The sequence below is a fragment of the Osmia lignaria genome, chromosome 13 (genome assembly GCF_051020975.1).
Source record: "Osmia lignaria lignaria isolate PbOS001 chromosome 13, iyOsmLign1, whole genome shotgun sequence".
Classification (NCBI taxonomy): domain Eukaryota; kingdom Metazoa; phylum Arthropoda; class Insecta; order Hymenoptera; family Megachilidae; genus Osmia; species Osmia lignaria.
This window is the reverse complement of record NC_135044.1, coordinates 7,263,788-7,276,432: the sequence shown is the minus strand read 5'-3', so window position 1 is coordinate 7,276,432 and position 12,645 is coordinate 7,263,788. Positions and strand designations below refer to the sequence as shown.

The 12,645-nt window shown below is 30.7% G+C and overlaps 4 protein-coding genes and 1 long non-coding RNA gene across 10 annotated transcripts in view; 4 read left to right on the top strand and 1 right to left on the bottom strand.

The window, feature by feature from the left end:
• LOC117602224 (adenosine receptor A1) overlaps positions 1-7,501 on the top strand; it is a 39,469-nt gene extending 31,968 nt beyond the window's left edge. For all 5 annotated transcript variants that reach the window (XM_034319960.2, XM_034319962.2, XM_034319961.2 and 2 more), the window contains one exon: positions 1,702-7,501. In XM_034319960.2, coding sequence (XP_034175851.2) covers positions 1,702-2,362 — 661 coding nt within the window. In that variant the 3' untranslated portion in view covers positions 2,363-7,501. The remainder of the gene's footprint in view (positions 1-1,701) is intronic.
• Positions 7,502-7,570: 69 nt separating this feature from the next.
• On the bottom strand, positions 7,571-9,487 carry LOC117602229 (uncharacterized). Its single transcript, XR_013063280.1, has 2 exons — positions 8,945-9,487; positions 7,571-7,650 (listed from the first exon to the last, which is right to left on the bottom strand). It is a non-coding gene; the product is annotated as an uncharacterized LOC117602229 (long non-coding RNA).
• Positions 7,829-8,937, top strand: LOC117602228 (uncharacterized). The gene is made up of 2 exons (XM_034319965.2): positions 7,829-8,022; positions 8,234-8,937. The coding sequence occupies exon 2, from the start codon at positions 8,236-8,238 to the stop codon at positions 8,683-8,685; it is 450 nt and encodes a 149-aa protein (XP_034175856.2). The 5' UTR covers positions 7,829-8,022; positions 8,234-8,235; the 3' UTR covers positions 8,686-8,937.
• A 12-nt stretch (positions 9,488-9,499) lies between the features above and the next one.
• Positions 9,500-10,822, top strand: LOC117602225 (nitric oxide synthase-interacting protein homolog). The gene is made up of 5 exons (XM_034319963.2): positions 9,500-9,775; positions 9,844-9,955; positions 10,020-10,420; positions 10,493-10,601; positions 10,663-10,822. Exons 1-5 carry the CDS (start codon positions 9,600-9,602, stop codon positions 10,732-10,734), a joined length of 870 nt encoding a protein of 289 aa, XP_034175854.2. The 5' UTR covers positions 9,500-9,599; the 3' UTR covers positions 10,735-10,822.
• Positions 10,823-11,148: 326 nt separating this feature from the next.
• cyc (basic helix-loop-helix ARNT-like protein cyc) overlaps positions 11,149-12,645 on the top strand; it is a 28,762-nt gene continuing 27,265 nt past the window's right edge. Inside the window, exon 1 of one of the 2 annotated variants that reach the window (XM_034319133.2) lies at positions 11,149-11,322. The gene's annotated coding sequence lies outside the window, so the exon portion shown is untranslated. Of the gene's footprint in view, positions 11,409-12,645 lie in introns of both variants that reach the window. The other variant, XM_034319134.2, reaches the window with a different exon arrangement.

Here is a 12,645-nt window from a genome sequence, read left to right as displayed (position 1 = left end):
TGTTCGAACATGCAAATCATTTGTAAATAGCACAAATATAGAAAGTAATTACAAATAATTATATATTGCATTAGATAGTGCACAATATTTCATTCTATTTAATGAAACAATGTTGTTAGATTAGGTAACTTTTTGAAAAGTAATTCAGGATAAATATTCTAAATATTTGCCGAATCAAGAATCCTAATAAATCTCAACTAAATCTCAATTTGCATAATGGAATACGTAAAATTTTTTCTTTTTCTCTTTTTAATTATTTAATCAAATCGAATGAACCTGTTAAAAGAATAATGGTACTTCCACGTTAAGGATTAACGTAATATTGATTGCCCGTACGTTCGCTTTACCTTTTGCTTCGCCAGACATTTACCAGGGAGGGGTCATAATGTCCGGTACTATTATTGTCAACGATAGCACGGTCACAGGGGATTTAAAGAGCTTTTCGAGGAAAGTTTAAACCTGCACCTACAGAACCATGTTATACCAACTGACCCATACGAAAAATCTCCTTGCATGCACGCGTCTTGCTTAGTGGTTGAAAATAGATGCACGTATAGAATGTGGGAAAAAGTTACATAAAAAATTTAGTATTCCTTTTTCAATTCACACGCTTAAAAGAACAATGAAATCATTACCAAGTGCTTTTGCATTGCTGCATAGGAAAGAATTACTTTCACATTGTAGTTTTAAAAAATATCCATCTTGTAGAGATGAAAATGACAATTTTTCAAAATTATATAATAAATTATTAACCATTCTATTTTTACCCGATAATTATTCTTTTTATCTACTTTCTTAATTTTAAAATATGGTACCTAAAGAAAATGGTACCCACTTGTTTAATTTATTTTTAAAATTATGATCAACTTATAGGACATAATATAAATTATTCAACGTAAGTATGAGTATAAAATAGAGAATTTTAAATATAATTACATCAAGTCTCGTTATTAATATAATTATCAAATGTAGAAACAGAGAAAGCAATAATAGAGTTACACTCAGTTGGAAAGCTATTCCGAGCATCAGTATAAGGTGAATCGCTTTTGACACTTTGATGTAGAAATTACATTGTAGTTTCTCACTACGGTGTCACGATTGAGTTTCTAATTTCACATTCTACAGAACAAAACTATACCACGACTCTCTGACATTTACCATTGACGAAGTACAGTTTTGGAATCCGGTCCTATGTTACATACAGCGATATACTCTCAATGTTTCTACGTGAGATAATGATATCAATCTAAATTGATCTAACGATATTGCAGATTCCAGGAATACTACAGGATAACATCGTTGTAAATTATCTTCGTTTTCTATTAACCCTCGGACAACGGATTTCATATTATTTTCATTTTATAAACTTTACACTATCCCTTACACATTCAACTTTAGATTAATATTCTAGTATATATTTTGCAAGTTTGGGTCTCGATTCACTCAGATTCCGCTGTTCAAGGGTTAAGTGAATAGTCTACTGTTAAATTAAGGGTTGAAATAGACATTCTTTAGGCATAGATTGTGGAAAATTTCAATTACTTTGTAAAGTAATATTTCAACCCTAGTGCATCATTTACGATTGAATTATTGCAAAAAATAATATTTTACTCGATAAATATATTCCTAGAGTGGCATTAATCAAAATAAATAGACTGTTTTATCCAAATAATGATTAAAAATTGAATTTCATATTTTCAGATACGCCTCACTGACACCAAGTCGTGTAACAGGAACGATCATTGGCGTTTGGTTGATCTCCATAATGACGGTGGTGTTGCAGTCGTCGTTGGACGTAGGGCCCGACTTTTGTCGTCGCCGATTCAGCGGTATAGCCTTGGAACAAATCATTGGAGCTACCCTTCTGGTAGGTTTGCCAGCATTGATGACCACATTTTTTTACGTTAAACTGGTAATTCGCGTACGTCACGCGACAAGAGGTTCGTACAAGCCACCGGTCGCTTTTTCCTGGGATTACGAACTTTGCAAGGCAAATATATACAGCTGCCTGATGTTCGTGATATTTTGGTTACCATTCGGCATAGCTGTATGCGTAAATTCTTTCCGACCGATAAGCGCTCGTATTCTTTACAATTTGGCCTGGTTCGCACTCTCCAAGTCATGTTTCAATAATCTCCTCTACTGCGTGGCAGACCGCCATTTTCGCAACGCTTACGTCAAGCTTTTCCACTATTGTTGTTGCAAAACTACAGTCAGTTTCTCGCGAAGACCACGAGGAGACGGGGGAAGAAACGCCAGCGATGTACGTCTTAGAGTTCATATTATCCATTCCTATGCGAGTCCGGGGTCGTGTCGACCCCCTGTTAGCAGACCCAACGGACGCGACGTTTACGAGCTCTAAACGATGGTTGACGATCAAAACTGTACTTGTACAAAGTTACATCCTCGTCCAAGCAAACGATCGCCGTCCAGTGAAACCTTCTCTCTTCACTTTCTTAGTCCCTTTCGTTCAGCTACCTCTTCTGAGATGCTTCCGTCATTTTAAGTTATGCTTTTATCGTCGACTAACTCAGAATATATTGAATAGTTGATTATTTCATATATATATATATATATAAAGAATGATTAAATACAGAAGAATTGTTTAGTCTTTGATACAAGTGTTTTTAATGGTACTATGGCGGTGCTTCCGGTACTGGCCACCAGAGGGATACAGACGCTGTACTTTCTCGCAAGTCCTTGCACGACGACGCATCACTAATGATCAATATTGACAAATACTGATGATATTCAAACAATTGGATACCAAATGATACTCGGTGAGAAGTATGGAGCGAAATTTTAGATACTTGGTATCAATTTTTGATACTAAAATAATAATACGCTTATTAAAAGAAAATGCTAATCTCTTCAAGTACAGTCTATAGCTTGGCCTTACTAATAACCTAAAGCTTCCAGCAGATGGCACTACAGAAATACAATAATCTTTTCTCAAAACTTTCAGCGTACAAGTCCACATTAATTTTTACGAAGTAACCGCCATAATACTATTATATTTTCAGTTTAGATTTTAATGCGTTATAATTGATAAATATTTTAACGACAGTTAGTAGAATTTATCTCTTGAGAAGAAATATGGCTACTACCAATTCTGGCACTAATGAATATTTATATAGTTTATGCTTCTGTTTTCAGTGTAAATATTGCTTGCCAAAGCATCGAAAGAAATGTTATAATTGACACTGAAACAAGCAATCGCCGTCCATTGAAAATTCTCCCCTGTTTCTAAAATACTTTGTTCATTTGTATCCTTCCATTTGTATTCTTCCAAAAAATTGACTGCTTTATGATGATACATATCGAAGAAACTATTTGCCACAACTGTTCTTTAGACGACAATTTTATTTTATTTTGTACGAAAAAAGAACACTGTATCGATATACAAAGTACAGTTGTTTAATTTCATACACGGACTAACAGAAGTAGAACTATTTTCCAGTAAGAGCTATTTTGTATTTTGTTAGCATAAATCGTTTCTATTGCAAAATGTTTTTATATAAAACTTGAAATGGAACATTCTTGTTCGATATGAAAAATGTGACTGAACCTTGTTATCACGTTTAGTAAAATTTTCATTTCAAATAGAAGGCAAAATGACGTTGAATACTGATATACGATTTCAATATTATAATCAAAAATAAATTACATGTTACTCGTCCATATATAATAGATAGTTAAAACATATTTATATTAGCGCGAGGTTTTGCATTATTCTGCATTATTATTCTTATTTAATTGCTTGCATTTTATTTTTTTCCATTTTCTACAAATTTCTCATTTCATTGCTAATATAACGAATTAATTAAACAATTAACTCCTAACAATTCCTAACAAAAATTCATTTTATTAAAATCAAAACATTATAATTTCCAAAAATATTATAAAATAAAATTTTTAACAAGGTAATAATTACTTAGAGAATTATTTATTTATTTATGTCTGGCGAAATGACAAATTTGTGATGCAATAAGAAATATAAAGAAAATAAGCAGTTATTTATATCTTTATTTGTATCAATGCAACAACTATTCTAACAATATTATATATACCCTTTTATGATGGGTCACTTTAAACATGCTGCAAAATTGAAAGAAGAAAAAAGAGAACTCATTCGTTGTGTATATAGCTTATACATAATTCATCTTATAATTCTATTTATTAATTGATAATTACCGCAATGAAGTATTTTCTAACTGTACCTATAATATATGTATTGTATGTTACATGCCTTCTGTCAATCTGTGATCACACTTTTAGGTATGATAGTTCAGTAATGAAGAATAAGTGTATGCTACAGTTTGAAATTTTGCACGAATCCTATAATTATAAATCTTTTCGATCAACCCAACGCGATTTATGAAAATTATTGCTTGCAACCATTTATTTTTAATCAAACAACAAAATTCATAACAGTTCAATTTGTTTAGTATAAAAATAAATATTGACAGTTTATTTTTAACTATATTCCACTAATCGAACCCTTCTGAAACTTTAACAAATAGCTAAATATTAAAACGTTATTCCTAATTTTTTTCATACGCGTAACTCAACCTTTAATGACTTCAAAATTTAAAAAAATATATGTAATGCAAAGCTAACATGTACCTATTATTCAAATATCTTAAATGGTTTTCGAGGAAAAAACAAATGGCAAAGTTTATGGTTATTTCCCCCATATTACCCTTGCAAGAGGGTGCGTGGAAAATTTCGAACTGTTACCGAAAGGACCAGCTGAATGAAAACTTTTCTTGAAGTTCTAATACGAGTACAAAACCATTGGCTACGATGACTCCATCGAAAGCTTTCGGTATCTAAATTATATAGATGTCGAAAATCTAAAGAAACAACGGATAAGAAATGCTGATGATGATAATGCTTGAGAAATGGGACCAGGAAATTGTTTATTATAACTACTTTTCCGGCTACTTTTTTATTGTACACTTTCCTTTTTTTATTCTTGCGACCGTTACAACGAGTCGTTGTAAGTTTTGATGCAATTTGTCCATTGTCCAATTTTATCAGTGAAATATAATGGGCTAATAATAATAGATTTATCAAAACTTGTTAAATACATATTTTTCTTAGTTTTTGTAGAACTAAAAAGTTTATAATTTCTCAACAAATTGATTAGAAATAGTTCGATCAACTGATAATGCAAATAATATTGGTAAAATTGGACAAATAATTTGTAACTGTTCATTTCAATTATATACAAAACGTATAGCGGTCGTAAAACTTATGTTTCATCGAAAACAAAAAACTCTAGCAGCATAGATAACGAATTCATAAATGTACAATTATGTGCAATTTAGGCTTTCTTTGCTTAGAAGAAAGTGTAAAGAAGGGAGCATCCCACTACATGCCTTGCATATGCAGGAGATTCTAGCCACTCCCTAAGCTTTCTCTGAGTTTTCCCAAGACTAAGGACAAATGATGGGAAATTCCTTTTCCTACACTTACTTTTAGGCAATAGCAGTCTATATTGCACTTAAGTGTCCATACAAATATTATATAAGATATATCATCTACAGAAAAGAATTGTACATTTCATTAATACAACAAAATATGTTGTAAAGGCGATATAAAACATATTATAGTTGCTTAAACTGATTCACTAGCTTCATTTAAAAATATTGTTAAGCAATGTTGTATCTTTTGTCACAAATAACCGACTTATCCTCGCTACTGTAATTTATATCTACTGATAAGTTCTTATAGTTATAATGTAATCCTGTGTGACAGAACATATTTATAATTGCCAAATTTTTATTTAGATCATTTTATCCGTAAATTTAGTTTATTATAGAATAAGCAAATTAAGTAACTGTACTATCCATTTATATAACATACTATATGCATTTGTGTGGTCTTTCTATGCGTATGAATTGTATATGAGGATGTGAGCATTCAAGAATGCATCTATTCACAACTAATACTAGTCATTAACATTTAGTATCAATATAAATAAGTATTACAATAATTGACAGACACTGCATGTTCATTCATATCGCTTGTCACAAAATTTATAAGCATATCTCTGAAAATCTATGTTTAAATATAATTGCATTTTCTTCTAATGCACTTACTATTTATGCAGTGACTGTCCAAGGATATACTTTGATCTAGCACCTAGTGTTTTTTGTAATTTCATAATTTCATTTATCTGAACACATTGTTGATTTAAGCTGATACTTATAATTATCCCTTGTACCTTTAAGTATAATATCCTAATACACCATTAACAAAACTGTAAATAGTTGAACTGAATTACTAGTGCTAATTTAACTACTGAATTATTTCTTTCAAATTTAGCACAAAGATTAATACAAATAAATGCAAAAATATTTATAATGGCTAAAGATTATTTTAATTTTTTAACCATTATAGAAATCAAGTGCTATAAAAAAAACACCATTATGAATATGTGATGCTATGTGGTACACACTGTTAAATATGTTAATTATGATATAATTTAGTTATTGTTTCTGTGCATTTTAATAGTAGATAAAGAGATAAATGTAGTACAGTAGATAAAATCAGAAATAGTATATATATGTAGATTATAAATACTCCTTATATCCCAATTGTGGAGTATAATATTTCTTCCACACATTTTACAATTACTAATCTTTATGTTAGTCATTTTACTGAAAAATGTTAGTTAACCCTTGAACTATAGAAATATAAATTATGAAATTATTTAGCATCACTCTGGTAGTCAAACAGAGAAAAATATTAAGATTTAGTGCAATTAAAATATATCACAATTTCAATACAAATATTTATTTCAATAATTAGTAATTGCAAAAGGGAAGGTAATCTTAGTTACTTGATTCTAAATTAAAACCATAAACGATTGTAACTACTTTCAAAAACTTGTACAATGACTATCTGAGTGAATTTATTACTTTTTGAATGTAATTACTGAGAACTACTGCACCTGAAACTCTGAGGACCATGAATTCACAATAAAATTTCTCATTTTCTTTATATAAATCATGATCATAGTGATTGAAACATGGAGCAAATTAATCTATAAACTATTACTATAAGGCTCCACTTTGTTCATAATAATTATTAGAAAATATGATATTTCTTATAAAATAATTAATCGCATATTCATTGTAAAACAATGAAATTAAAAAAAAGTGTGAAATCGATGTTGTGTCTAAATATATGTCACATATAAAAAACATACCAAATTATTTAATTATTACCTAAAAAACTTGAATTGTTTAAACTGTAGTATAGCAAGAATCATATTGTGTCAGTTTAGTCAAGTAAGTAAGTGTGTTGTGTCTCATAATGTAATACAAAGCAATGTAGAATTTTTTAATTTTTAGTAGATTATATACATTATAAATATATTTATGTTATATTAAATGTATTTCCCATTATTATATCTTTCATTAATGTCAACTTTGGAAATCAAATGTGTTATTTAAAAAAAAATTGCGATTTTCTTTATGGATGTATGTTATCATGAATTATGTATATGTAAATTTTATAATGTTGTAATAAACAAATTTTTTTTTTTAAATAGCCTCACTTACCTTTGTTGTATGCAATTGTAGAAAACGGCATTTTCGGCAATGAAAACGGCAATGCAGTTCATTGTAATTACTCACTCTGGAAATAAAATTACATAAATAACGTTAATTATTTACATTACTTATATATGTAGGCTGAACTATACTTTACTCTAAAAAGTCATACTTTTTGGAATTTAATTAGAAACAAATACTGAAGAACTATTCGGTTACTACTTCTCGCACATTCAAATGACGTGAGTACTTACACAACCGAAGGAACTAATTTATAGATGGCGCACATATTTGAATGACAACATTGAAGATGAAGGTGTAGTTTTAATAAATTTTAATCACTGTTTACATAGAATATTAAAGAGTTATCATAATATTCTAAATAAATAAAATTATTAGAAAGAGAAAATGAGGGTTTGATAAATTGATTACTTCATAAGCATTCTGTATAAATGAGGTTAGTATATTAAGGTTAATATTAAATTAAAGGCAATAAATATTATTAACTAAATAAACTAGTAATTATATATAGAAATAGTAAAAAAGGTTACAACATTTTTATGCAATCTTGATGAGATTAATTTTTAAAAAACTATTTTCTATAAGTCAGATGCTATGTTAAAGTTTTGCAGATCAATATTAACCTGATTTTATATCTTCTTTTACAGATATGGATCCAGAATTTCTTTCCAGACTAATTCCACAAAATAAAGAGCATGTTCGCCCAGCATGCAAAAAATGTGGATATGCTGGGCATTTGACATATCAATGCCGTAATTTTATAAAAGTTGATCCGAATAAAGAGATTGTGTTAGATGTTAGCAGTACAAGTTCTGATAGTGATGAAAATTATGTTACTCCATTGACTGAATTACGTGAAAAAGAATTAAAGAAGAAACTTCAAGAGTCTAAGAAAAAGCATAAGGAGAAGAAAAGCAAAAAATCCAAAAAGCGTAAAAAATCAGAAACAAGTGATGATGAATCAGAATCAAAAGCATCTGATGAAGAGATCAAGAAACATAAACATAAAAAAAAGAAATCAAAATCGAAACATAAGAAACATAAGAAACATAAAAAAGATACTACATCAGATAGTGATTCTAATGATGATAAAAGATGAGTATTTTCCTTTATAATCCCCCCATATAACAATATTAAAGTTGTAAACATCTTATAAAAATGACAAGTGTACCGCATAAAAATAAAAGCTACACCGTTTGTAAATAGTCGCGTATAAAATTACATTTATACACATGTATGTACACATGGCATATCACTTTATGTTAAGAAAAAATCAACTTATAAATTCCAAACTATTTGTTGTTTATTATTTAAAATACCCGAAAATGTATTGAATAAAAACTACTAAAAGTATTTACCGAATATAAATCCATGCTCATTTTCCAGTGTACCTCGTGTTCTTTTAAGCTGGCGGTAATTTAAACTTTGAAACTAATAACAAAATGGTGCCAGTCAGTACAGCTTCGTGCAACGTACTGTCCACCGATCAACACAAGTCCCGTGAGAATAACGCAATTTGATTGGTTGTACCCCCTCTCGCCCCCATACTCTTCCGCGTGATTTCTTATAATTGGAAGACAGTAAATTTCTTTTAATTAAAAGAAAATATGGAAAAAATAATAACCCACCACTCACTTTATTTGTCAAAGCTCTCCTTGGCTCTCCTTGATGAATGATAGGAGCCCCCTCCCCGCAGTTTTCCTCATAACGAAAAGAGACCTCCGTTGCACCTGACTGTACTTTATTGCGCAGCGTTAATAATGTATACCGCAGTTCACCAGAGTCCATAACTGCGAAAAGACCCGTTTTCGTTCTTCGCGCATCTCCAGTGCGCATCTTCGCCCTGATTGGCGATACTCCCAAACGAAGTGGAAAGCGATTAGCAGAGAGCTCGCTGCGTCCCCCCACCATCTTCCAACCTGCGCGTCGCAGTTATGGACTTTGGTAAACTGCGGTATAGAAAACTTGACAACTTATGTATAGGTTAAAATGAAATAAGTTGGTAAACAAAACATGACACGACACGCCAGGAACTGTACAGCTGGTGCTGTTTATACTTATCATGAAAAGAAGAAAGATGCAGCAGCCTCAGGTTACGGAACAAATACGCAAAGAGTGGGAAAGGATTCTGTTAAAGATTTTGATTGTTGTTGCCTTACATTACAGCCTTGTAGAAATCCTGTCATAACGTAAATATATCATTCTAAACATCTTATTTATTTTCATTGCACTAATTTTACGTCTTTTTTTCTTACAGAAAAGACGGCTACTTATTTGATAAAGAAGCAATATTGGAATATGTCTTAACTAAAAAGAAAGAATATACAAGAAAATTGAAAGAATATGAAAGACAAAAACAACAACAAGAAGTAAGTACACACAAAATTGGAGTATCTTTACATATTTTATGAATAATTTTTACTATTTACTTAGGAACGATCTAATGAAAAAACTGCTAATGAAGAGTTACAAAAGTTGCAACAATTTTTAAAGGGAGAGAAAACTATTGTTTTAAAAAGACAGACTGCAGCTAATGAATCAACTTCTTCAGTTTCTAATATGAGCAATGGCAAGGATAAAGTATTGCCAAGTTTTTGGATTCCTTCCAAAACACCAGAAGCAAAAGAAATTATATTGCAAAAACCAGATAAAACAGTCTATTGTCCAATTAGTGGGAAACCATTGAAAATAAAGGATCTTATTCCTGTAAAATTCACTGAAATAAAAGATCCAGATGACAAAAAGTCTCTTATTGTTAAACAAGCTCGATACATGTGTCCAATTACTCATGATGTTTTAAGCAATAGTGTTCCATGTGCAGTTATAAGGACAACGTAAGGTCTTTTGGTTTATAATATTCATTCTTTTAAATTGAGAACAATTAAACATTATCTTGTTTTATTCAGTGGTGATGTAGTGACAATGGAATGTGTAGAGAAAATTATTAAAAAAGACTGGATTAATCCTTTGGATAATACAAAATTAACAGAGAAGGATATTATAGTTTTACAGAGGGTAAGTGTAAAAAATGTAATTGAAACCCAATAAATCGAAAATAATATTAATTACTTCACAGGGTGGTACTGGATATGCAGCTGTTAATAACTATTTAGAAGGTAAACACGAAAGACCAGTATTGCAGGCATAAATATTTAAATTGTGTAAGTATAAAAATATGTCTTTAATAATGTGTAATAAATTTACGGTACAAAGAAATAAACTGTAATACTTTACAACTTTCATTTTTAATAATTTTGATGAATACTTGTCATTTAAATAAAACAAACTATAATATAATATTACGTTTTCATTATTTTAGTATTTTCTTTTGTGTAATTTAACTATTTCGAGCTTTGTTGCGTGTAATATAAACAAAAAATAATTTTATAATAGGTTTAGTAACATTAATGTTTTACGGGCATGAAAAGATAAATCCCATAATCCGTTTCGCGTGAAAGATCAATCCGCGATCCAATCAGTGATCGGTGATCGGGTCTTCGGTCAGAAGGTGTCGCCATCTTAAGGAATAAAGTTTTTTAAAACATTCCGAAATTCTGGCGCTCTGCCGGACAGGCGGCAATCTACGAGGTTGCGTTAATGTTCGCTGTTCACGTAATGCTTGCGCGCGTTCTAAACTTCACTTTCCTCCAATTGTCAGTTTTGAATCGAAAAATTAAGTGTCATCATCAATTATGAAGTGCCGAAGTCGTGATAATCGTTTGCCAATGAATTAAAGGTGAGTGTTTACGTAAGGGTGTCTTATAATTGGATCCCTATGCTGTTACATGTGTACTGCCACGACGATAACATTTTGTACGCTTGGTAAGTCATCAATTTCGCTACCATTTGTGAGTAAAATGATCTTTGATCGAAATCGTCGCGATTATCGATGAATTTCTTGCTGATAATCTAGCTTGCACAAATGAAACATATTGCTTTTAAATTGCAATTATATACACATATGTGTGTACAGCAATGGTGCGCGGTTAGTTTTTATATATAAGTTTTCAGCGATTCCGGGAACAAGTGTTTACGATAGATCCGTAAGTAGGACATGTAAATGTATTGATTGGTAAACTATCAATAATTAAGATGATGGGTTTGAAGGGTTAATGTAGTTCATATTTTTTGTGATTTTAATTTGTGCGTTCGCGGGTTTAAAGCGACGCGACCCCACTATCAGACGCCGCGACATCTCATTTTTCACGAGCATGCATTTTCTACGGCTAACGTTGTATCTCGAACATACGATACTTATTTCCTATGTATTTCTTTACAAAATTATATAAAGTGTATTTATTAACATTTGAAGAATAAGTAAAACATGTCTGAAGGATAGAAACGTTTGATATATTCAATACATTTATATCTTTCATTGTATAAATTAAATCAATGTTTAGTTATTGATTACATTGATTTTTCTTTAACTCGCTGTAATACGAACACCAATCGATGCAGTTGATCTAATCCAGACAATTAAAATGAAGCTCGTAACTGCGTTGCATTGTGTATACTGGTTCAAATGACAGATCACAATATATGTACAGATAAGACGTTTATCAAGATACGTGTCACACGTTCATCTAAATTAATAACAATCTCAATTGAATTTTAAAAAATGCTTTATAAATTAGTTGCACAATTGAATTCATAAAGATCAGATTTATTATACTGTTTTATCGACGCGATTAAGTTAATTTTTATGAGTAAAATTTGAAATAATTTACCAGTAATATATTGGGCATACATTGATGCTGCTAACTGTAAGATAATCTTACCGTACAAACAGCAATATCATGTATACAATGATGTACTATATACAATATCACAAATATAAACACACACATACAGTCATCCAACCTTGTTATATCGCTAAAAGTGCATCTACGTGTATCTGCACACAACCACAAAATATAATACTGCTCGTATGTATATGTTTATAAATGTGTATTTCGCACTAATGCATACGCGAATGAATGTGTATATGTACACGTCTCGTACGTAATAGAAGGTTAAGCTAGGTTGACCGCCATGATGCAGAGTGCATGCGTAACGAATA

Excerpts from the sequence above, each read along its gene's own strand:
- LOC117602228 (XM_034319965.2), top strand. The coding sequence starts at position 8,236 with ATGGATCCAGAATTTCTTTCCAGACTAATTCCACAAAATAAAGAGCAT.
- LOC117602225 (XM_034319963.2), top strand. The coding sequence starts at position 9,600 with ATGACACGACACGCCAGGAACTGTACAGCTGGTGCTGTTTATACTTAT. Across the intron at positions 9,776-9,843 it reads TGTAGAAATCCTGTCATAAC|AAAAGACGGCTACTTATTTG; the intron begins GTAAATATATCA and ends TTTTTCTTACAG. Across the intron at positions 10,421-10,492 it reads TGTGCAGTTATAAGGACAAC|TGGTGATGTAGTGACAATGG; the intron begins GTAAGGTCTTTT and ends TGTTTTATTCAG.